At 43.7% G+C, this 25,801-nt stretch overlaps 1 protein-coding gene across 1 annotated transcript in view; it reads right to left on the bottom strand.

The window, feature by feature from the left end:
* Positions 1–25,070, bottom strand: part of PSD (pleckstrin and Sec7 domain containing) — an 86,247-nt gene extending 61,177 nt beyond the window's left edge. The window contains exons 1-4 of the mRNA XM_066618981.1: positions 24,105–25,070; positions 23,880–23,982; positions 22,801–23,269; positions 17,155–17,601 (exon numbers count right to left, since the gene is read on the bottom strand). Coding sequence (XP_066475078.1) covers positions 17,155–17,601; positions 22,801–23,269; positions 23,880–23,982; positions 24,105–25,070 — 1,985 coding nt within the window. The remainder of the gene's footprint in view (positions 1–17,154; positions 17,602–22,800; positions 23,270–23,879; positions 23,983–24,104) is intronic.
* Positions 25,071–25,801: the final 731 nt, after the last annotated feature.

Raw genomic sequence — 25,801 nt, 5'->3', positions numbered from 1 at the left:
CAGGAAGTGTTCAGAAATATTAACTATATTAAAATGAATTATATTAATCATATCATTAATTAAATGCAGATCTTAAAAATATATTCTTAATACACAGCAATATACATGCTTTATAAATGATCAGCAGCTGATCACTGTTGGAGACAGGATGCTGGAGTAGGTAGATTTTTGTCTGGTCCAGGAGGACTCATTTTTTAAAACTTTGTAAGCATGCCAATTGCATTGTTTTATCAAATGAACTTTGTGAACACCCAGTCTGACCAACATTACACACACCCCTGTGGACCCCAATCCAACTAGTCATTTCTCCCATTCTCCTTGGATAGGACTGAACCCTTTATTAATTAAATTACATTAAATTTTTCCAGCAGCTGGTGGGGAAAATAAAAATAGACCATGAAAATATATCAGAGCTGATAAGGGTTTGGTTAGGAGGCTAATTTGTCTCCTATACTAGGAGATGCACAGCTCAATCCTATGAATGTCTACTCAGAAGTAAGTCCCATTATAGTCAATAAGGCTTACTCCCAGGAAAGTGTGAATAGGATTGGGCTGGCAATCACTTCATCAATGGCTGATAAGTATTCCCTTATACTTAGCGCGACACCATAGTCTTCCGAGACTGAAGGATGCCAACAAACATTCCCTTCAAATAGCAAGATTCATCACTTTAAAAATACAACCTCTCCTCTTCAGTCAAACAACAAGATTAATAAATCAATTTAAAAACTGTACCCTTTATCTGTTCTTGGCCAAGTGTGTGCTTACCTCTCCCCCCCCCCCTTTTGCCAGCTGCATGGAAATAACTTTAAGAGCCCTGGTGACTGGCAAAATATGAAGTGTTTTATTTAGGGAGGGGGAGGAAAGCGGGAAAGTTTGGAGATCGAAAGGGGGGAGTGGAAGAGGCAGGGGTTGAAAAGAGAGATTTCACTTGGATGAGAAGCGATCCCAGGCTGGGAACTAGGAATCAACCAGACAAGGATCAATGCAGCGAACACAGAAGGCGGCAGCCTCGGGGAGGAGGGAGAAGAGGGCGGGCAGCAGCAGCCACTATCGCAGTCCCTCTTGGAGAGAGCAGATGAGCAACCCCCGTTTCTTCTGTTTTAAATAAAAGCGCAGAAGACAGAGGGGCTCGCATTCTGCCCAGGAAAGGTGGTGTGACTGTATCGCTGCAAGAGGACATCCCGCGCCTCCCCTGTGCATTTGTGGTGCTTCCCCAGGGAGCCACACCTCACAGTTTGAATAACACTGCCCTAAGCCATCATCTTTCCTAAGGGCTGTCTGACCAGTGGCATTGCTAGAGAAGTGCAGGGGGGGAGAAGGGTGCAAACTGCACTGGGTGATGCACTCAGATGGTGATTCCACTGCTGGTCAAAATTGGGAAAATTGCAGTATTTTTGAATAATACTATAATATTACATATCATTCAATGCATACTTTAATGCAGAATACAATGAAACAAACTATGTTGAAATATCTGTATTCTATCAAAAGTTATGGCCAAATAACCAGAAAAGGAAAACGCAACTGCCTTATGTAACAAAAAGTGAATTTTTCTCAACTCAAAACTGACTAATGAGATTGATTGTTCTGAGAGCCAATGAGGTGTTATTATGGCACAGCAGGGAACCAGTAAGGTGTTAGTATGAGTCAGCTCGCATTTCCATATATCAGATAGATAATACTAGAAGTCTTAGGCTAAAATCCTAACCACACTTTCCTGAGAATAAGCCCCATTGAACAAAATAGAACTTACTTCTGAGTAGACCTGGTTAGGATTTTACCCTTATTTGGTTTCAAGTTGGCCACTGTTTTTTTTTTTTTTTTTTAAGTGATTTGTTGGGAGACCAGTACTGTTACATGTTAAAATAAATAAAGTTAATGGGGGTTACACCAACCCGAGTGCATTTAGGCTGTGCACATGATATTGTAATTTATTCTGTGTGGTCTGGTACAAGAGGAGATCATGGGGGTGATGCAATGAGCTCTTGCATCTAGTGATGCAAGCTCTAGTAACACCTCTGTGTCTGAGATAGTATGCAGCTCGTGTTAACTGAGGCTACAATTCTATGCAAGTTTACCTGGAAGTAAATTATATTGAACAGACTGACTTCTGAGTAAACATAACATGCATAAGCTAGCACTCTAAAAGCCCAATCCTATCCTTCCTATCCCTTGCCCCCCCCCAGCTGGTGCAGCTGCACCAAAAAGACACATTAATTATTATTATTATTATTATTATTATACCGCTTTTCAACTAAAAGTTCACAAAGCAGTTTACAGAGAAAAATCAAATAACTAAATGGCTCCCTGTCCCAAAAGGGCTCACATTCTAAAAAGATGCAAAAGAATACCAGCAGACAGCCACCAGAACAGACACTGCTGGGGTGAGATGGGCCAGTTACTCTCCCCCTGATAAAAAAAGGAGCACCCACTTGAAAAAGTGCCTCTTACCCAATTTAGCAGGGGTTACACATGCTGTAACCTGCTGGCGGTGATGGATGGACACAGAGCAGGAGGCTTCAGATTTAAATCCCCTTTCCCCTTGGTAAACCTCCCACCTGGCAATGGGTCTTCTCAGACCTGAACCGGCAATTTCACTGGTACAGGAAGAGAAAGGGGGGAAAGGGGAGCCAGGTTTTTTGTTTTTTTTTTCCATTTTATGGTTTTGCAGGCACGGGGAGCCCTGCAGAGGACTCCTTGCACCCCCCCCCCACCTCCTAGGACTGTAGCATTGGCTGCAAGTAGAAATGGAAAAGGTGCAAAAGAGAGCAACTAATATGATTACAGGGCTGGGGCACCTCCCTTAATAACAAAGGCTATGGCGTTTGGGCCTCTTCAGCCTAGAAAAGAGGCGCCTAAGGGGGGACATGATTGAGACATACAAAATTATGCATGGGATGGACAGAGTGGATAGAGAGATGCTCTTTACACTCTCACATAACACCAGAACCAGGAACATCCACTAAAATTGAGTTTTGGGAGGGTTAGGACAGACAAAAGAAAATATTTTTTTACTTCAGCATGTGGTTGGTCTGTGGAACTCCTTGCCACAGGATGAGGTGATGGCATCTGGCCTGGACGCCTTTAAAAGGAGATTGGACAAGTTTCTGGAGGAAAAATCCATTACGGGTTACAAGCCATGAGGTGTATGTGCAATCTCCTGATTTTAGAAATGGGCTATGTCAGAATGCCAGATGCAAGGGAGGGCACCAGGATGCAGGTCTCTTGTTATCTGGTGTGCTCCCTGGGGCATTTGGTGGGCCACTGTGAGATACAGGAAGCTGGACTAGATGGGCCTATGGCCTGATCCAGTGGGGCTGTTCTTATGTAAGCTGCTTCCAGAGGATATAGGATCCAGTGCCTGCCATCACTGCTGGATCCACCCCCTCCTGAAGCCTCCCTGTCCATTATTAAACTGAAATCAGAGGAAGCCAGTGCTGAGATATTGAACTACTGGACAGCAAACGGAATTTTGAAATCTAGAATCTAAACTTCACCCACAAATTCTACTTGCAGCTGAGGTTTGGGGTTTTAATGGTCTCTCTTTGCTCTTCTTATCAAAATAAAGTGTTAAGTGCCATCAGAGGCACCCCTAAGGGTACTCCATCTGGTCTTTGGCATTCTGAAATAAGGATGTTACCAGTAGATATGAACAAAGTATGCAAATTGACTTGAGATTAGGAAATTGTGGGTCTGTTTGCCACAGGGAGTAAGTAACAATTAACCATGCAAAAGCTCATTCCTCAAATCAAACAATACTAGGGAAAAAGGGAGCCAGAACTGCTGTCCAGATCTGCAATGCTGCAAATCTTGGGAGTTGAATCCTTAGAAAAGTTTCTGCGTTTTGCAGGTAGAAAGGAAAGTAATCTTCACAAAACCACTGAGGTAGGTTATGCTGAGAGAAAATAGCTGGTCCAGTTCATCCTCAGCTTAATGGCTGAACAGGTCTCTTTGGTCAAATTACTCACATCCATTTAATTATTGGACCAAAATTAAGGGCAAGACAGCTGATGAGACTCCCTAAAATGTATCTCTGAGAACAGTTACATATTCTATTTCCCTTAAGGCCCAGTCCTATCCAATTTTCCAACACTGATGCAGCTGCAATGCAGACCCAGGAAACAAATGTTCCCTTATTTTGAAGAAGCTTCCATGACTTCCCAATCACAGTCAAATGCAGCGCATGCCCCATTGGCATGGCTACCTCAGTTCTGGAAAGTTGAATAAGTCTGACTATTTGGATTCAGTAATTCATTTCTGTTATTTACTTGCATGAATTCTCTGTAGCAGTGCTCCTAAACTGTGAGCTGCGGCTGGCTGGGGAACTGCAAAAACCAGCCAGGAGAGCCACAGAATCCTTGCTACAAACCTGCCGCCCTATACAATGTATAGGATTCTAGATCTAATGGGGAGCCATGGCCAATGGCCCAGAAGGTCAAGAGAGCCTACAGTCAAAAATGTTTGGGGACTACTGCTCTATAGAGATGTTCTATAGCAGGGATGCCCAAACCCCAGCCCTGGGGCCACTTGCGGCCCTCGAGGACTCCCAATGTGGCCCTCAGGGAGCCCCCAGTCTCCAATGAGCCTCTGGCCCTCCAGAGATTTGTTGGAGCCTGCACTGGCCCAACGTAACTGCTTTCAGTGTGAGGGCAACTGTTTGACCTCTCGTGTGAGCTGTGGGATGAGGACTCCTTCCACTGCTTGCTGTTTCGCGTCTATGACGCAGCAGTGGCAGTGAAGGAAAGGCTGGCCTTGCTTTGTGCCAGGCCTTTTATAGGCCTTGAGCTATTGCAAGAGCTTCATTCATTCATATAAGTTCATCTTTAATATATTCATTTATGTAAACTTATGTAAATTTATTCAAATTTTAAATGTAAATGAATTCCTTTTTTCCCCTGCCCCTGACACAATGTCAGAGAGGATGTGGCCCTCCTGCTAAAAACTTTGGACACCCCTGTTCTATAGAATACTTTGCTGGCCTTGAACCATTAGCAGTAAAAACACTTAAAATGAGAGCAGGAGATATATTTGTCTCCTCTGGCAGAAGTAAAAATAGCACAGTGGAATAGGCTGTTAAACTTTAAGTATGAACTAGAGAATTGTTTGATAGACCTTCCAAACCTCCTGAGAGGCTTCTACTTTCTTATGGCTGTAATGATTTCCTTCTGCGGCATGGGATGGATGTTACTCCCATACTCTGTGCTCTCTGAGGTTTTGCGTTTGTTTCAATGCGGTTGTGTAAAACATAATCAATTACATGTCCGAAAGACCCAGCAATGAAAAAGAACTTGGATTTCTTTGAGAAAAGCTGACAAAAATGCATTGTCACTGATAAAAATGTGTTAATTTCAAAATGGATAACTGACTTCCATGCTATTTTATTCTGTTTCAAGCGACATATTTAAGTGATGTTCAAGTGACTTTTATATTGTTTTATAGTTCTAATTTTCAGAGTTTTGTTTGCCATTGTTTTAGGTATTGTATTATTGTTTTAATCTGTTATTTGTATTGTGTTGTTTTTTTTATGTTGTAAGCCACCTTGGATGCCCAATATGTGGTGGAAAAGCTGGGTAGAAATTCTTTAAATTATAATAAATAAATTTCCCTATGGCTAAGCAAACAAATTTATCCCACTTTTGAAGTCTTAAGAGATATTCCACTGTAACATCACAATTGCCTTGTGCCCCATAATTTTGCAGTTCACCTAGATTGATAGTGCTGATCTTTTTTAACAGATCCTGAGCATTGGTCAGATGGTTTCAATGGCAAAATATACTTTTAAACCACTGTCTGGAGAACAGAGTGAACAACAGGAACACAGAACTTATGGCACAATTCTACTATGCAGATTGTCACAAATGTGCCATAAAGCATGTAGTGAGAGATAGGAATTAGCAGTGCCAGCAGGAAGATCTGTGCCATACTGCCGGCACCAGTGCAGGGCCCAGCACATCCTGGAGCAAGAAAGCTCTGAGCAGTGGAGGAGTGGGAGAAGTGTGGGGGATAGGCAGATGGGGTTCCAGGAGGGGGTGGTGGCGGGATTGGCAGCACTGGTGCGTGCCGTATCCTATCCCCCTTCCCAAGATTGGGAATTTCAATAGGATTGGGCTGACCACCATCACTGGTTGAGGGAGAAGCCAATATCACTGTTTCTAATCACATAACAGGAAAGTAACAGCTTTCTCCTAGGATGTGAAGAAATATGAATATATGTAGCTGGGAGGCCCGACATGGGGTTCTGGATCTCTTGCTCCACCAGCCCTGCCTCCCTGCTCCACTTTCCCCCAACATGACTCACCTCTCCACTGCCTGCAGCTCGCCCTTTGCTCTAGGCGGCATACCTCTGGCTGGGGCTGCCTCAACGCAGACTGGTGCTGAGCTGGCACCAGCATTGACCTAGTGCTGAGTATTGTGAGTGTGCCTTATGGCACATTTGCGACACTCAGTGCCAGCGGAAGGCCAGGGTTGAGCATTCAGGATTGGGCCCTTACTAAATGCAATGTGCTTACTTTGGTGTAAAAACACCTTTTTTCAAATACCTCTACTCCTGAAGCTATGGAGGAGTTGGAGATTTATCACTCACGCCAAGAAAGTTACCCTTCCTAATAGCGGCAGCCCATATCAAAGGCCAGAAGCAGAGGAGATGCCTGTCTATGGCAATATCCAAACTAAACTCCCTTCAAGACAGTCACACCCAAAGCCTAGTCTTCAGTGATGGGAACATGTCTAGTGTACATAAGTGACCTTACCCGCTCTAGAAGTTCTGAGGCACCAGCAAGCGGGCTCAGCAAGCCTCTGTTGTCCACAAACTAGTCTGGAACATAGTGGAATAGTGGCTCACTGCCTGGTGGAGCTGCAGGGCTTTGGCGCTGTGGTTATCCAATGAGGCTGTTGTGGTCCACTGAGCAGGCTTGGTGAAAGAAGCAAAGCAAACTGCCCTTGCACGTGACCTTCCCACACGCTCTCCAGTGCCTCATGAAATGACTGTGAGAGACACAGCACCCTGATATAGACAGTTCCACCAAGGATATCTTCCTGCCACCAGCAACAGAAAAAATCAAAGGACAGAATTCTAACATGCCTTTTCTCTAGTCTAGTGTTTCTCAATCTGTGGGGTCAGAACCCACTAAGTGGGGCGCGAGCCAATTTCATGTAGGTCCCCATTCATTTCAATATTTTATTTTTAATACATTAGAATTGATGCTACCATTGAAATAATGCTACGTGACTGCATTTGAAGAAATGTGACAAGTCTGTACGTACAGGCTACTATGTATGTACTTAACAATGATAGTCAATGAGACTTACTCCTGGGTAAGTGTGGGTAGAACTGCAGCCTAGGATTGTTAAAAATTTCCTGCTTGATGATGTCACTTCGGGTCATGACCACTTCCAGTGGATCCTGACAGATTCTCATTCTAAAAATTGGGTCCTGATGCTAAAAGTTTGAGAACCGCTGCTTTAGTCTTAAGTGACCTCAAATCCTGAGGTTTCCACTCAGTGGAGTTTGGGTCAAGAAGAGTGACTGAGAAGCCAACTTATTTGGTCAATCTCAGCTCCTTTGCACCTACACACACAACACTGCAGCATCATGAGCAATCTACGTATAAAAGAGTGTGGGCAGTAGCTCTACACTCTGATCTGAATGAAACAGACCAGTGAGTTTTCAGGAAAAAAAAAAAAATTTATTTAGAATCATAACATGCTCAAGATTCTCATATCAGGCACTTGAATATCAGAGGCAAAATAAATAAAATCCTAAAACAAGCTGCCTCGATTTGTTGCCAGCTAGGATCACTTACTTGGCTGCAGTTCCACTTTTTGCCTTCTGGGTTTAGATAAGAGTGACAGCAATGTGCAGTTAATTCTGCAAGTGCTGAAACAAAACATGCAAAATCTAGCCCTGCCTTTTTATAGGGTTGGGGGGAGTGGAGATTCTCTTTTTCCTACAGCCCAATTCTATGGTGGTTTGGGCTGCCATGCAGAGCACACTACAAACATGGATGTCATTCTACTGATGGCCATTCTGTGATGGGAGACCGCCTGGCAATACTGGGTGCTGTAGGCTTATACCATAGTCTTTCGAGACTGAAGGTTGCCAACCAACCATTCTGTGAGTGCTGCCACTAGACCCTTCTTCACACAGCGCACAGTCTGTGGAATTCAGTACCATAAGAAAAGATGACGGCCACTAGCTTGAATAACTTTAAAGGGGGATTGAACAAATTAATGGAGGACAGCTCCATCAATGGCTACTAGTCATGATGGCTAAGCTTTACCTCCATGTTTAGTGCCAGTAGACCTCTGAATACCAGTTGCAGGGCAGCAGTGGTGGGAGAGGCAACTATATTCCCTTTCAATTCATTGTGAGTTGCTACGAGAGTTATAGAATGATTAACTGGATATCTGTTTATGTATTTGAATATTTATATACCACTTTTCAATAAAAAAAAAGTTCACAAAGCAGTTGACAGACAAAATCAAATAACTAAATGGTTCCCTGTCCCAAAAGGGCTCACAATTCAAAAAATACAAAACACCATCAGCAAACAGTCACTAGAAAATACACTCTGCTGGGTTGAAGAGGGCAAGTTAGGGCCCAACCCTGTCCAACTTTCCAGCTCTGGTGCAGCTGCAATGCAGCCCAGAGGTAAGGGAACAAATGTTCCCAAACCTTGAGGAGAACTCTGTGACTGCCTCCCCACCACAGGATGCAGTGCATGCCCCATTGGCATGGCTGCAACAACACTGGAAGATTGGATAGGATTCAGCCCTTAGTCTCTCCCTGCTAAATATAAGAGGAGCTCCAGTTGAAAAAGTGCCTCTTTGCCCAGTTAGCAATAAACAGTAGGAGAACATCAGCACCCCACTAGGTTTTGCTCACACCTTTTCACTGATATATAGAAGGCTTCTTACACCAAGTGAGATCTGGCCCAGTCTAAAACTTTAAGACACTGGGTTTCCATGAATTTTCATGCCAAAAAAATTATGTGTTTCCTAGAACTACAAGAACTACTGCCATTAAAAATAGAGCTTTTAATTTGTTTTAAAAGTAAATTTCACGGTAATGTTACAGGAGAAGCCCTCCCCTCTCTCATTTTAACAGACCAGGGCAGTGATTTTCAACCTTTTTTGTCTCCCCGCACCCTGACGAGTTGCTAAATTGTCAAGGCACACCATCAGTTTTTGACAATTGACAAGGCACACCATGGTGCAGGTGGGGGCTCACATCCCCCAATGGTCCTATTAATAAATGACCCTCCCCCAAATTCCTGCAGCACACCTGTGACCATTCACAGCACACCAGTGTGCCATGGCAGTGTGGTTGAAAATGGCTGGTCCAGCGGGAGGGCTCAGAGGTTGGCCACACAAGGCACTGGCCATCCTAGGGTTACCAGTTACAAGGGGTCAGAGTGCCTATACCTTTAACCATAGTATAGAAGAGGGAATTTTGGCGGGTACAGCTCAACATGGAAGGGTTTAAAAAGCTGCACCTGCCAAAATTCCCTCTTCTATACTATGGTTAAAGGTATAGGCACTCTGTCCCCATTTGTATCTAGTAACCTACCATGTCCATAAGAGCCATGGCCTTTTAAGTCTTGGCACTGGTAGTGCCCAGTCTTGGTATGGTCTTGGTATGACAGCACCATAAGGAAGTGGGAAGAGTGCTGTGGGGATGCAGTGCAAGACCAAAGAGCCCTCAACAACCTGGTGCTGGCACTGTAACCATCCCAGTCCTATTTTGTGCTGGTTCTGTTTTTATCCTTATCTTCCTGAGATGGACGGTTGTGTTCTTCCAAATAACCAACAACATTGTCTTTAGGGGAACAAAGTCTAGTTGATCCTGTCTGCCTTGTACTCATCAAAAGAAACACTGTCATGGAAAAATACAAGTGTGTTATGGGCAAAGCCAATTCTGATTATATCTCTCTCCTGGATCCCCTCGCTACTCCATCTCCCTTAACAGCTTTCTCCCACTCCTCTCTCAGTCAATCTCATTCAGCCTGCCTAGAATACTGCTGCCAGACCCTCCCTGTTGCTAGGCACTCCCTTCTTCATTCCCCTTGTTGCCATAGCACCCACTGTTAAAGTAGGCAGAAGCAACACAGAATTGCAAGCACAAGCCAGCAATGGTTACTAACCTATGTATATTAATTAACTGGTGAGATGCCCATCAGTGTGATGAACTGTGTTTACTTTCTCCTGTGGAAGTTAATAAGAGACATTGATAACTGCAGGAAAAAAGTAGTGAGGTTACAGTTAAAGACAGCTGAAGGGGGGACTGATGACTTGCCAATGGCAAGGGGCATTTTCAGCCTGGAGAGAGGGAAGGCAGGCCTTGCCCCCTATCAAGAATCTTCCCACATGCAGCTTGACTTAAGTCATGGGAAGCCATGGATGTGTGGGAACAATTGAATGGGCTGCAATCAGGGTCAGAGAGGGAGACAAAACCTGCCTCCCCAGCCCAGCAGCCACTAGGAACAGTGATTTACTTCCTGCTGTATAAATGAATGACTGCTAGTCCTGGTGTATAAGGCTCTTGAGGACCGGGTGGGGGGTAGCACAGCTGCATGTTGCAGTGCATGTGGTACATACACAAAACGTGTGCCGCCGTGTGAAATGAGAGAGGAGTTGCCATGACTTCACTCGATTTGCAGTCTCTGGCTTGCCTCATTTCCTGTAATGATCTGTGTGTGTGCTTGGTTTGCTCCCAATTTCTTTGCAACATTCACTTGATCTGCAGCCTGTGGTAGCAGTGGACTACACTTCAGGGTTGGTGTTAACCATTCTGCTTCAGCTTTGGCCTCTGCAGAACTAAACAAGAATGGACAACATTGTATGTCTAGAAAATTTTGGAATTACTGGACAAACTATGGCAGAACAGGACTAATATGGGGATCATTTTGAAAAATTATTGCAGGCTTGCTGTAAGTATTAGCGAGATAACGTGTGAAGTGTCTGCAGCACCTTAAACCATTTCTGCCCAGCCCACAGGTGTACACATTTAGGCTGCAATCCTAACCACACTTTCTGAGAGTAAGTCCATTGAACAAAATAGGTCTTACTTCTGAGTAGACCTGGTTAGGATTGTGCCCTTAGTCCCTGCAACATTGGGCAGAAATGGCTTAAGGTGCACTATAGAAGTTATGGTGAAGTTAATTCTCCCCTGAAACAATTTAGTGAATTTTCTTTTTTAAAAACGAGGACATGTTAAGGTTTTTAAAAACCCTTCAGTTTAAGAGAATGAAAGGTGCCTATAAATTAATTCATGTGCCAAAAAGGTATGGTAATTTTCAGTTAAGGTGACCCATCTTTACACTTTACATGGTGTGCTCTTACAGTCTTAGGGCACAATCCTTACCAGGTCACTCAGAAGTAAGTCCTATTGTGTTCAATGGGACTTACTCCCAGGAAAGTGAGGTTAAGACTGCAGCCTCACTTATGCAGCCTTACTTTCCTTTGGTTTTCAGCTCTAATTCTCTTCATCTGCACCTTGGAGAAACATATAGCTCAGGATTATGGGGAGGGGGCAGTAGAACACTGACATTCTGCTTTCCCCATTCATTTTTGTTTTGGTTTGAAGAAAATCACACACGTTAGTGATCACATATGCTGTGGAGAACAAGACTGATAGATGGAGGATGCACAGAAGGACACAAACCTGGGGCAGATGGCATATTTCTGTTTCATTTGAAGCAATACACATCAGCAAGAGAAACCAGGAGCTGAGTGCTGCATATATGACTAAACATGCCTAAAGCAGGCCTTTTTAACAGGGAGACAGTTTAAAATGGATTGTGAAAATCTTTGGACAGGCAGACTAGGTGCACAGGTTTGATGTTGTGCTAAGCCTAAACTGTTACTTCCTTTGCTTTATTTTTGGTTCATTGTGAAAAAGATTACTGTCTGTAGCTTCAGATGGACTATCCAAACGTTTGGTGGTCAGAATTTAGAATTTAAAGGCATACATCTAGTTAAACTTTGACATAACACTGATTATAGCTTTAGTGCCACTTTTTAATCTGATGGGGAAGAAAACTGATGCTGAAATACCAAGTGAAAATGAGGGTGCATATAAGCCAACCCAGTATGCAAAGCTGTAGAGTATGCTTACTGCTACAGTAGAGTAGAGCTGTAGAGTATGCTTACTGCTAATACTGCTTACTGCTTACATGGTGATAGTACAGAAGTTCACCTCAACTTATCATTTCCATATTTTTTGGTGCATGAGCAAATGCTTTTTTTATCCTAAGGCAGAGCTATTCAAACTGGGGCGTTGCGACACCTCAGCCTGAGAGCCCTGGCCTCTGCCCAATAAAGGGATGGGGCAGGGGGAAGGCAGCAACGCAATCCCCAGGATCACGTTGCTGAGGGGGGCTGCAGGGACTGGGATGCACTCACCAATCCCTGCAGCAGCCTTCCTGGGGTGTGGGGAGCCCTGCGCAAGCGTCTACAGGGCTCCCCAGCATTCTAAGAATGAAAGTGGAGCAATCGCGTTCCACCTCTGCAAAACCGGAAGCGGAGTGTGATCATTCCACTTTCACTTTTGGAAGGCTGGGGAGCCCTGCAGACACTCACGCTGGGCTCCCCACACCCCCAACAGGCTGCTACAGGGACTAGTGAGTGCAGCCCAGTCCCTGCAGCCCCCCTTAGTTGATGTGATCCTAGGGATCACATCGTTGCCTTCCCTCCACCCCTGCTGCCTCCCTCCCCTCCCCTGCAAGGACTTACTGCAGTTTTCAAACTCCCTGAGAGTTTGAAAACTGCAGTCCTAGGGTAATGCAGAAGGCTCCACTGAAATGGCACACAAAGAAACGTTAATGGGGACACCCTTGTCCAGTGGCTCTATGAATATAAAATGAATCTAAAAAAAAGAGCCCAGAGATTATGTACATGTGATTAGGAGGGAACCTCATCATGCAGGATTTCCAATCATGTGGAACAGCCTGTGAAATGCAGATACCTTCACTGGTGGGCCCAGCAGTTGCAGTCTCACTCCCTTTTGCATGTTGAGGGAATGCAGTTGTGAAAGTGAGAATCATAGAGTTTAAGAGTTGGAAGAGGCCTTGGAGGTTATCTAGTCCACCCCCTGCTCACTGAAGGCAACTGCTACAGCATTCCTCACAGGTGGCCATCCAGTCCCTGCTTGAAAATCTCCAATGGGGGATAATCCACAACAGCACAAGGCAGACTGCTCCAGAGCTTTCAAGCATAGGCTCCAATATAGTTGTATTACATTCAAATATTTTAAACCTTGGTATCTGAACTAAAAAAAAAATCTTATTTCATTTAAGAAGATCTGCTTTTTTCATTTCATCAGTCTTTAGCCATCCTGCCACATTTATTACATACGAACTGCAAACTGATAGGGTTTAATTTTCTCATTTTAGAATGTTCCAATTAAACCTTTTATGACATTTGTTTTCATGCGCAACTAATAAACATTGATCAGTCACTACAAAGTGAAAAGGTATACTGGGAAAGATTCTATTTGACAGGATATTCTGCCTAGTAGAGGGGATACTTGAGGAAAGTTGGATCTACTTTGTAGAAACTGAGCACTACTATGTCAGATATGCACCCCCTAAAAGTGGACACCACTCAGCAAGAGTTAGCTACAACTAAGTCCCATTGCAAAAAATGTTACTGTAAGTCTCCAAGCCTAATGGGGATGGAGTTAGTACCTTCATTTCTTCCTATTGATCACCTGGTGCTTTCCTGTTCTCTCTATGTTCCTTATGCATCCAGTGAGAGTGAAGGAATGACTTATACTAGCATGCCCTCATGTGGCCAAAGATAGGTACTTCAAGGTCTGTCCCTGTTCAGTTAGAGTCGGCAGACGTAAGCAAAAATAGGAGCGGTATCTGTTTGTTAGATTGTGCCAATTACAGATGCTGATATTGGGAAATGCATATCCCTGAAATAGTGAAGTTAATTAAAAAACAAAATGGCACCCTGTAATTAAGTTGTTTGATTTTACTACAGTCACATTAAATGAAAGGTATTTTTGCTTTAAAGTATAGCAATATTGCATCAGTTCCAATACTGGGCCATATTACTGAGTTCAAAATATAATAATTCTACACCGCCCATTACATGTATGTGATATTCCTATTAGATAACTTTCTCCCTTTGATAGAACAAACTATCTGGAAGAAAAACTATCTGGATAGAAAAATGTAACCTGGTCTTTCTACAAATGTACAAAATGTTTCATAGCTCAGTTTTGAAAGAAATAATACAGGCCAGAAGAGTGCCTGCATAGTTCAGGGAAGTGCATTTCACAGCATTCTGTCACTCTGAACGTTCTCTTCATCACCTAGTCAGCATAATTTGTTTGGTCACTATGGAGGGAGCTGTGCTGTTTGCAAGTGACTTGCTCTGAAAGTACACAATCATTTGCAGCAACATGTCCTACAAATCACATGCAGCAATGTTTCAAATACAAATGCTGTAGCACACATGTAAGCTTGTGGTTTAATGATACACAACATTGCACAGATATGCACTCGCCTTCCCCATAAGAATGCACGCTGCTACAGTTTACCTGCACTACAGGCAGCTTCAACCCATCTACAGACACAAGTTGCGAACTGGCACCCATAGTTAATGAGGAATTAACTATGACAACAAACATTTCAGAAGGTGATTCCACCCCTCCCCAGTAGTAAAAAGGTTAAACACAGAGGCTTGAGTGACTGGTAAAGTGAAACTTTTTTTTAGTCTCATAAAACTAGGTGGGTCCTGATAGAGAGTCATTTTAAAAAGTGGGTCCCAGTGACTGGCTCAATGAAAAGAAGCCTTTTGTTTAATGCAGGCATTTTCAAGCAAAAAGACTGATGCAAGCGGAGACAGTGATAGTTTGCAAGACAAAATTGTGAGGCTCCTTCCATGCAACTTGGGCTGCAATTCTACACATGCTTTCCTAGGAGTAAGAACACAATGGGAGTTACTTCTGAGGAGGCATACATAGGGTAATATAAACAGGAGGCACCTCTTCCCCTCTCTCCAACGCTTCTCCCTACTAGATCCTAAGCAGATAAAGATCAAGGAAATGCCATGTTTGTTGCTGTCTCTCCTTCTTGCCACAAGCAAGGGGAAGAAACAGCAGCCCTTCTGTAACATGTTCAAAAACCCACATAGAAGAATCTAAACTCACAGATTAGGAGGCAACTACTGGCAAAGAGATTCTTGGATATTCCAAAGCATTACCCATAGGCTAAGAAAACCTATATGAATTTTGCATCCTAACATGTACTTACTCCATGGAAAATGCCCATTGCTATGTGGATTTCTGAACATGTGGTTTGGGCCTCGGTCACCTCCTTTGCTCGTCTTGTTATTTTTGTTCCAACCCTGTCCTGCCAAGCTGTTGACATGTGCTCAGCCTTTTGTGCCTGTCCGTTGCACTTGGGTCAAAGTATTGCAGTCTTCACTCTTGTTCATATCCTTTTGCCAGCTGAACATTCTGGGGAAGATGGTCAATTCCCTGGATCACCTCACCCTTAAAAAAAAGGCCTAGCTTCACTATATGCTCTCTTTCCGATGCATGATTTGATCGTGCATCAGAAACTCTATAGCAGCTTTCTGGCTGGCAGCAGTATGTCCAGTGGAAACTATCAACTTATTTTACTCTCACCTGAGCAACCATAGGGGAAAAAGGGAAATGTACATTTATCATCTACATAATGATAAATTATGCTAACTACCCCTGCTAACTGAGTAAGAGGCACTTTTTCAAGTGGGTGCTCCTCTTTTATTTAGTGGGGGAGAATAACTGGCCCTCCTCATCCCAGCAGTGTCTTTTCTAGAGGCTGCCTGCTGGTATTCTTTTGCATCTTTTTAGATTGTGAGCCCTATTGCAACAGGGAGCCATTAGTTATTTGATTTTTCTCTGTGAACTGCTTTGTGAACTTTGTTGAAAAGTGGTATATAAATACTGTTTATTATTATTATTATTATTATTATTAATAATAATGATGATGATGATGATGATGATGATGATGATGATGGATTCTGAACACAGAACAAGAGTTTTCTTTGCACAGGAACTGGTTTTTTTTTAAAAGCCAAGCTGAAGGGTGGTGGGAGGGAAGTTTCATAAAACATGTAAGCATGTATCCTCAAAAAAGTGCTTCCCAAACGTTTGAACCTATATACAGTATTTGTAAATAAGGTAGATATTACAGAAATGTTGTAAGCCTCCAGTGAAAGCAACAATTTGGGTAGCACTGCAACCTTGGAATTTCTCGTTGTGTGGGGAAGCGGGGCATGAGCATGTCACAATATTTTCAGAGAGCGTTCAAAAAAATATGACAATGTTTGCAAAAGGGGATTTTCAGATGTTTTTAAATCCAGGCATTTATGCACAGTAATGAGCTTTAAAAAATATTTGTCTGTATGTTAGTCTGTGCACAGCAGCACCTCACCCCCCAAAAAAGAGTGTGGCCAACGTCCTTCCAAATTAAAAAAAGATTGTAATGAAGCAATAGCAGATTAGAGGGTGGGGAACCACAACTTTAAATCAACATGGGAAAACAAAATGTCAAACAGGTTAAGGTAGGTGATCTTTTAACAGATCTTCTCACACAATTTGATGTGGTGTTCAAGTTTGTAAAAATGGCCATGAAAATCCGATGCATAACTGAATGCTCTGACAGAGCATCACACACTCCAGTTTTTAGAAGTGTATCCTTAAGATGATCAAAGGTCCATTTCTAAAGGTTGAAACACCAAGGAGCAGAGCATAGGTGTAGTGGCTAAATACAGCTGTATCATTTGTGTGCATGCTTCCCCCCAAACCACTCTCATACACCCCTCAACTTTTTTGCTAGCTTTAAGAAGACACTAGCCCTCCAGAATGCTCCTGCTGATTCAATGTCTCCAGTGATTGCTGTCTCATACCATGTTGTCAAACCTCCAGCATTGGCCTGGAGTCTCCAGGAATCAGCACCAATCTCCCGAAGACTAATGAAAGTAACCCTGGATATTCTAAAAGGATCTCCAGGAATTTCCAACACCACACTGCAAAAAAAAAATCTCCAAGGAATAGCTTCAGTTGTTGGCAATACTAGTCCCACACAGTCAGTGTAAAAGGACACATGAAATGAAGAAATCAAATTATATAATCTGGAGTAATTATTTACTTACCTTGTGATGGAAGCCAAAGGAATCCCCAAGCTGTCTTCTGAGTGACAGGGACTCTGCAGACCACTTTTCCTTCCACGCCTTGTGTCCTCTTCCCGCTCAGTCCAGGGAGCATCAGTGGCAGAACTGGTTCCAGAGTCTGGCTCCAGGAGAGCCAGGGGGGCAAACTTCTGCTCAATGAGCTTGGCACTGTCTTGAATTTGCCTCTGTATTTCTGGGGTAAGGATAGGAAGATCAAATGTGAAGTATGTCCCACTGTGTGTGTGAATTGGGGAAGACAAGATGTCAATGGAATCCAGGCTGGTGTAGGAGGTCCCTTTGGCTCGATGAGACTCCATGATGCTCTCAAAGTGTCTGCTGAATGAATCCATACCATCCTTGGACAGGCTGTGCCCCAGAAGGAAGGGCACTGGGGACTTGAGCATCCCTTGGACATCTCTATTCATGATTCTGAGATTGGAAAACAGGGTGAAGAAAGGGAGAGAGATGCTGGTTATCAAGAATAAGGCACTGCATTCAAATGTCCTCCTTCCTCACCTAGGCAAATGTCTCAGGAAATTTCCTTTTCCTTTCCTCCCTACTGACCAAAAAGATAGTTTCCTTGCCACACTTCCAAAGAGAATGACCAGTTCCTCCTATCACCTTTCAGAAAATGCATTTGCTCTAGCCTCTATACTGTTTCCATCAGCTAAGCCAAAGAACAGCTGCCCTCTCCCCAGACAGAAGGGCTAGCATATGATGACCCATTTCAATAACTTGCAAGTCTGAGGTCTCTCCTCCCATATATTTTGCATTTATGGTACTGCTTTTATTCAGCTTACAGCCCACACCATCCCAGGGGCTTGTAGCAGATAACTATATGCTTCTCTTTAAGCCAGCAAGCAGCAGAGGTGCCACTTTCAATGTTGTCTTCTAAAGAAGCTCAGAACAAAGATTTCTGAAGTACTTCTAACAAGGAAGGGGAACACTGCAGGCTGTATAGGATTGTGGTATCCATTCCAAGTAGGCAAGGATGGGGAATGGACTCTTCCCCTTCTTTCAGCAGGAAGGGGAGAAGGGGAAGAGTCCTGAATCCAGATTAGAAACCTGCTTCATTCGGCAGTGAGCCAACCACATGCAACGTATGCCGCATGCTTCAATGTTCTGGAGCAGAGTGTTTGTAGCCTCCCTCCTTATTTCATCACAGCTCTTTGTTATGGTGCTGTGTTATGTGTTATGGTGCTGTGTTATGGTGCTACCATATTGCTTCCCACCCTGTCTTTGATTTAGGTCAACTTGTTCCTGATCAAGAAATTTCCAGGACTGAAAACTGTATAGAATCTGTACAGAAAAGTGATGCAAACTGAGTAGTTGTCTTACAAAATTAGTATGTTTTGTGGGCATGGTTCCTTATTACTGAACAGAATTTGAATGTCCATTTTGAGTTGCTTTAAACTCTAGTCCTCATTATGATTGCACAAAATTAATCTTGTAAAAGCAGCAACCATAATTTCACAATGATTTAGGTATCACTCAGATTTAATGAAAAGTTATCTAGTCCAAACACTGTGCAAATCTGTGTTCAGTTTAAATATCAGAAGTCAGACCTCCAATATTCAAACTTATTTTCTCTCAATTTTCCAGAATTTTGCACTGCTTTCCACTGATGTTTCGTTTTCTTACATTATTCCCACCTTCGCCCTTATACACACAATTTTATCAATTGCCTGAGATATTTATTGGTTGACTCTCATGCAGCCTCTGTCCTGCAAACCTTCAAGATTGGTCTCTCCAATACATACACATCTCCTTATTCTTTGAGATCTATAAAGTTGATCTTGCAGGGTGTTTACACATTTACATAGGAAAGTAGCTCCTACTGGCACCTAAGGCTGATAAGAATTTGGGGGTGGGGAGAAAATGAACATGGCACTAATGGAAAAATGCCCCCTCCATCATTGCCCAATCCTCATCAGGGACTCTGAAGCTGCTGTTTTAGGGTAATGAGAGAGAGAAAAAAAGGCAGGCAGTCTACTGAGATTTTGAGTGCTATGCCTGGTTTGACCCTTGATCTTTGTCTCACAGAGACATTCTTCAGGCAGCTACTACCTTCTCACTTTCCTAGCTTTTCTTCACTAACCCCTTTTCAACTGCCTTTTAACTGTCCTACTGGTCATGGAATTTAACTATCCAATCAGGTTGTAAACCTACAAAATGAACCAGCTCTTCCACAAAAAATATGGAATCCTTTATCATACCCAAGCTCCCAAGATGATGATATTTATACACACGTGTGCACTCTCCCTGTCTGTTCAACGTGATAAAACTGTTTTTCCTCCCTATTACTTAAATTTTGAATTTGTCTTAACCCAGTAATAATTGGACGTGGTGGGATGGATGAAGAACAGTGGTCATGATACGCATCTGTATCAACACTGCATGTGGAAAAGTTACAAACAAGTCCAAGAGAATGCAAGCAAGTTTGAAAAGCAATGCCTATAAAAGGTAAGAGCATCCTTACCTTTTATATCATCCTAATGAAGGATGCTTAAACAAGAAAACAAGCTTAACTTTGCTTCATTAAACAAGAAGGAGAAATACTCTAGTATATGTAAATTGGTACATGGCAAGTAAAACTACTGTAGATACTCGCCTATAGGGCAATAAATTTGTCCCAACAGATAGTTCCTGAATCTACCCTTCACCTTATCTGTGGGGCCATTCGGGGTCAGGGCTGTTTCAGGCACACTGTGGAGCAGCTGTGGTGCTGCTGGGAAGGGTGACTCACCACCCGCTCCCCCACTGCGCACAGGGAGCCTGACGGAGCTGCTTAGCTGCTGCTCCCTCTTTCCCACCTGGAGCAGGGAGACTGACTCTGCTCTCTGCTGCTCCCTCCTTCTCACCTCCAGCTGCTCCACTCGCCTGCCTCCCTCCCTCCTTGTAGCTGCTCCTGGGCATTGCAGTCCCGCCTGCTCAGGCTCCCGGAGCCTGGTCTCCTTGGCTCTGACTTCCTCCTCCTCCACCCCACTCGTCGTCTTCTGTCTTCGCAAGGACAGGAAAGGGCAGCAGGAGCCTGGAGCGTGTCCCATGCATGTGGTCAGTGGGACTTACTCCCAAGAAAGTGCGCATAGGATGGCAGCCTTTGAGCCCAAGCCTGTGCATTCCTACTCAGAAGTAAATTCCATTATTGTCAATGGGGCTTACTCCCAGGAAAAGATTATAGCTTGAAGATGGGGAGAGAAACGGGAGGGCTGCTTCTTCATGCAGAGTCTACAGCTCTGCATCTGCTTCTTCCGAGCAAGAGGGAGGAGGGGAGCCCCCCATTCAGCCTCCCTCCCTCCCTCCCGCCCGCCCACCCCCACTCCTGCACTGCCTGCTTCTCTCTGCCCTTCAGCCCCAGCCCCTCTCTTCCCTCCATCAGCCTTCATTCTGTTATACTATTTTCTCCCCCTTCTCTTCTCCCTTCCCCACTGTCCTTCTTTCTCTGCCCCCTATTTACAAGCCATGCAATCAGGGAAACTGACAAGGAAACCCCCTGACAGCCTTGATCCTGTTGTTAATCAAGAGGAGGAAACAGCCCTCAGACCAGGTGAGGGTGGGCTTGTTGCAGCTGCAGGATGCACCTTCCCTGAAAGTGGAAACACTCCCATCAAATGTCTCACAAACTACAATTCAGAGCACCATTACTTACGAATAACACCAAGGGAAAGCAATGGGTCTACTTCTGTGTAAACAGGGTTTCAGCTATGTGCAGCTGCACTTGGTCACAGCCATTTGCTGTTGCTTGTCTCTGCTGTGAATTGAATTGCACACTCCCAGTTGTGTTCTAAGTTGTATGTTATATGTAGAGCTTCTGGCTTAAGAGCAGAAGACTCTGCCTTTGCACTGTTTTGCATCAGAAGTGTCTTGAGAAATTCTGAGTGATAGATCACTTTTTTATGTTTCAGTTTTTTTTCCTGTGCTGGTCTTCAATCACTGGTTCATACATGAATTGATCACCAAAAATTAGCTATTGGTGGAGCTTTCACAGTCAACTAGCTACTTCTCTTCCTGCCTTGCTGGCCCTGCAAGGTATTCTGGAGCACTGCCATTATTCCATTCTCTTTCAGGTACCCCTACTGTTGAGTACCCCTGGGGGTACATGAACCCCAGGTTGGGAACCACTGTTCTATTAGTATGTTGTTTACAGTGCAGTTACTCTTTGATAGTGTTTACAAAAAGATGGTGAAGACCAGAATTTAAAAGTTTATGAATAAAAATGAATCTTATGATCTTTTACTATATTTTTAATAAATTAGACACTGTCAGTTCTTTGGTAACAATTACTGGTAGGTTATTTTTCAGGATCTGGCCTAGGGTAAAATCAGACAAAACTATAATCAGACCCCCCCCCCAAGTTTATGACCCTGACTTATCCGAGGGTCATAGAAAATTCTATGATTCTTGCCTCAAAACCTGTCCTCGACTTATCTGTGAGATAGACTTATGGGCAAGTGTCTGCGGTGCATACTAATTCCTATAAAATTCCTATGTATAAAATTTAAAAACAATAAAACTGTTTTCAAGTTTATCAGAAGACGGAAATGAGCCAGTAAGGTACTATGACCTTTAGACACTGGTGTAAAGGAAACTGCAAACCAATGAAGTTTTTGTGTCAGTTTTCACTGTGGAAGATGCTGGAGGGATATTCACACCTCAACAATTGGTTTTGAGGTTATCTGAGATGCGGTATCAGAAGAGGTGGCAAAGTGTAACATTTAGAGTTAAATTACAATACTAAGAAGGCACTGAAGCAAATGGTATTTTGGTTTTTAGACACCTCAAAAGTGATAGGGCTGATATTTGAATGAAAACTATGGAACTTACAAACCTCAGCCTCCTTACCAGAGGATTGGAAACACTGCCAATGTTATACCAATTTTTTAAAAAAATGGGATCTAGAAAATTATAGACCTATCAGCCTTAACCTACGTGTCACATAAATTGGTAGAACACATTGGCAGTACCCATTTCTGCCCAGCCCACAGGTGTACACATTTGGTCCCTGTTGAGCATATGAAACATTGGGCACAAATGGCTTAAAGTTGGAATAGTTAAATAAAACAAGCTATGCTGAGAACAAATCAGCATAGCTTCTGCAAAGAGAAGCCTTCTTCAGACAGCCTTCTGTTTAGAATTCTTTGAGAGTGTTGACCACTATGCAGACAGGATGATCTGCTACATTTTCTATTCATGGACATCTCCCCACCTCGTAAACGACACAATATAAGCAATAGCTGCTTGTCAAGAGACAACCAGCAGTTATGAGCAGAAAGCAATGAATGGGAAGATAATCTCACTGCAGAATAGAGAGCACTATGTTTGAGCAAGACCACTTCATTTGATCAAGCATTGGAAATACAGAATCTTTGGCAGCCCTAAAAGTGTAACCAAGATCATGAGTGCAGGTCCTCAGCAGTACCCCCAACAACTGGCAAGTTTTCCCAGACAAGTTTTGGCCTGGCCTGGCCTGACCCTATCTTAAGAGATAGGATGATACACTACCTAAAGAGATCAAATTATTCAGAATCAATAATGTCCATACTTCGTTATTTGGGATTTTGCAAATCAGACAATAATAACTACAGCAAGTGACATGCTGAGTGTTGACCACTCTAGAGAAACTCTCACCTCTCTTGTTGCGGTTGTGTGGCTTCAAATACCTCATCATTGTCCTGTATCCCATTTCTTAAACATTTGTCACCATCTTCCCTATTGTGCTGAGTATAGGGATCCCCTGGAACAGTGCTCCCTTTCCCTAAGATTCCAGTGAAACTTGGATTGCTCTCACTATCTTTCTGGCTCTCAATGGCTGAATCCACTTCCTCTTTCTCAGCCAAGATGTCATCAATATTGGTTTCATGGTAGCACCTCAAAGGAACAGAGTCCAGGTCAGTCTCTGAATACTTCACTGTTCTGCGGATTATTCCAGTTTCACAGTTTCCAGACTTTTTACTGCCTGCTGGTGCCATCTCAATTTCCACCTCTACGTGACATAAGCTGTGCTCTGGCACAATCCAATCTGGTTTGGGATGCATCGGGTGGCTGGATTTCTCAGGCAGCTGAGATGGAGGATCAGGTGCCTTCTGTAAAGATGTGCCTGGAACAAACATATCCCCTGGGTTACATATGCCCTCAACAATTCCTGAGACATGTTGAATCACTTTGGGTGCCTTACATTTATGGTACTCACTTAAGAAACATGCTAAAAATCAGCACCTCTGGCTTTATAGAGTATATGTTCAGTCAGACATGAGTTCAGTGAGAAAGAAAAGAGAAAATAAAAGCAGAGAAGAGAAAAAAGAGGGAAAGAAAGCAAAGGCTTTCCTTGCCCCAAAGAGTTAATATCAGTTAATAATACAAATGTTTATTGTTATCATCACATTTAAAGAAGTGCTATAATTTAACACTTATATATGACCAGTACTAAAGGTGAAGTACTAAAGTCCTCATGCCACAGTTTTGGTTTGTCACCTTTCCATGCTATTTAAGAAGAAAAAACCACAGGTTATTCGTGTTTAGGGTCACAGCTAGTCTGATCTTAATAGAGATCAGGTTGAATCTATTCAAATAACTGACTATGCAATGTCCAATTGCACCGCACTAGAATGGGACTGCAGGATACCGTTTTCCTGGTGGCAAATCATAATGAGATGTGGATAGTCAAAAATGCAAACATTCCACACCAGTATTAGCAACATGCTTATCACCTGTCCCAGGAGGGTCCAGTGATCCATAGAAGAATTCCCATTTGGCTTTGGCAATGCGCTGGGCATGAGCAGAGCTCTCTCGAGAATATGACCACAGGCTTCCCTGTAGAAAAGAGAGAGAACTTCATTTGAAAGGATCCTTAGGAGTGATGAGGGAGGATGCAGGGTTAGGCAGAGGAGGTACAATACTTGGCAGGAAAAGGATTGGTTCTTAATGCACAGTACCTGGTGCTGCGATTCCCCACTCTGTGGACTTCTTCGGAGCAATGAGATATCCTTGGAAGGGTTGCTCATCCCATTGGTGAGGGAGATGGAGAGACAGTTGGCATTCAAAGGATGTGGGCTTCCATTGCCCAAGCTCTGGGAAGACTGTGCACCCACAAGGAGCCTGTTTCCTGCCAGAAGAGGATCTGATGCAGAGGTTTCCAGCTTCAGTTTGTGGCTAAGGTGCTCCTGGCCTTTACTATTAAGCGCCAACAAGGCCTGACCACCTGTTGGACCAATGCTGGCCAAGTTGTACTCATTTGTCCTCGCTTTGAGAGACTTGTTCATGTCTAGAGCAGTAGGACCTTGAGACATTGTAACCTCGTGCTGTGGGAGGGACTGCTGACTTTGGACAGCAGAGCAACAACTTCCCTGCTTGCTGGAGCCAAAGTGGAGGGCTTCTCCAAATTCCAGGCTCTTGCTTAGGCCACTCTCCCTCTTGGACTCTGCTAGTGGGAGGCCATTTAAAGTTTTCACACTGGCCTTCTCAATAAAGCGAAAGGTCACAACAGAGCTTTGTCCACTTGGCACTGGGGCCACCAGAGGCACACGGCTACCTGGTGAGCATATTGAGGGTGGAGGCCTGCTTCTCAGAGGGGTACATGGGGCTGTCACTCTCCCTGAGCTGGGGCAGCTGCCATTGCCAAGGCAACCCATCTCTGTGACCTTCCGAATAAGGGAGCCAGTGCTGTTGTACATTCCCAGCTGAGACAGCCTGGCCTCTGGGGTCAGTCCCTTGCGGAGAAGATGAATCCTGCCAGCATTGAGGTTTGGTGTGAGGCAGTGCTGGGAGTTAAAGGCAGCAGGATCCACGTTCTTGGTAGACGACAGCCAAGGCCTCCTCTCTAGGTCGCGAGCAAAGTGCTGAGGTGACATGGCATGGTCTCCCTCAGGATGGAAACACATGACTGCTCCAGCCTGGGACATCTTGAAGGAAAGAGAGGAATCAGACTTAAGTGAAAGTAGAAGAACAGGGAGTGGGAGGCACTGCTGAAGTAAGAAATCCAACAGAGGCAGAAGAGTTACATGGCCCTGAAACAGAGAGCAGAAGGTTAGAGGTCACAATCTCAGAGGCACATCAGATACAGAGACCTGCTGAATTGGAGGAAGAGTGTGAACAGATGCTACATTACAGCAGCCTAGAAACAAGGCCACAGAATTGTCCTTGAGGATCATAAGTGACTGTATAAGACCCACTCCTATCTGTTGGCTCCCCATCTTGAGCCACATAGCACTACCAGCCCTACGGAGACAAGAGGCTTTAGTGAAAGAATATAGAAAAATCACCAACAACCCACTTTTACCAGTACATGCCGATCTTCCTCATCTATTAATCGGTAGGCTTAAATCCAGGAAGCCTTCTCTGGTACTTGCACAACATCTGCACAACAACTTTAACATCAATGCCCAATGAAAAAGCTAAATGGGCAGTTGAACGCCCAGAAACGGGTAGATATATAGACAATCTTACACTTAAGGTGCCAGGTTTCGACTTACCTCGCCAGCACTAGAAAGCTTTGAACAGGATCTGTATCCTACATGGTGTCTGTCAGGACTCAATGTTTAAATGGGGGCTAGTATCGACCCCACAGTGTGATTGCGGGTTCTCCTGCCAAACCATTTACCATTGTGCCTGGCTACAAACTGAGGGCATATAC

The sequence above is a fragment of the Tiliqua scincoides genome, chromosome 3 (assembly GCF_035046505.1).
Source record: "Tiliqua scincoides isolate rTilSci1 chromosome 3, rTilSci1.hap2, whole genome shotgun sequence".
Taxonomy (NCBI): domain Eukaryota; kingdom Metazoa; phylum Chordata; class Lepidosauria; order Squamata; family Scincidae; genus Tiliqua; species Tiliqua scincoides.
This window is presented reverse-complemented; position numbering and strand designations above follow the sequence as displayed.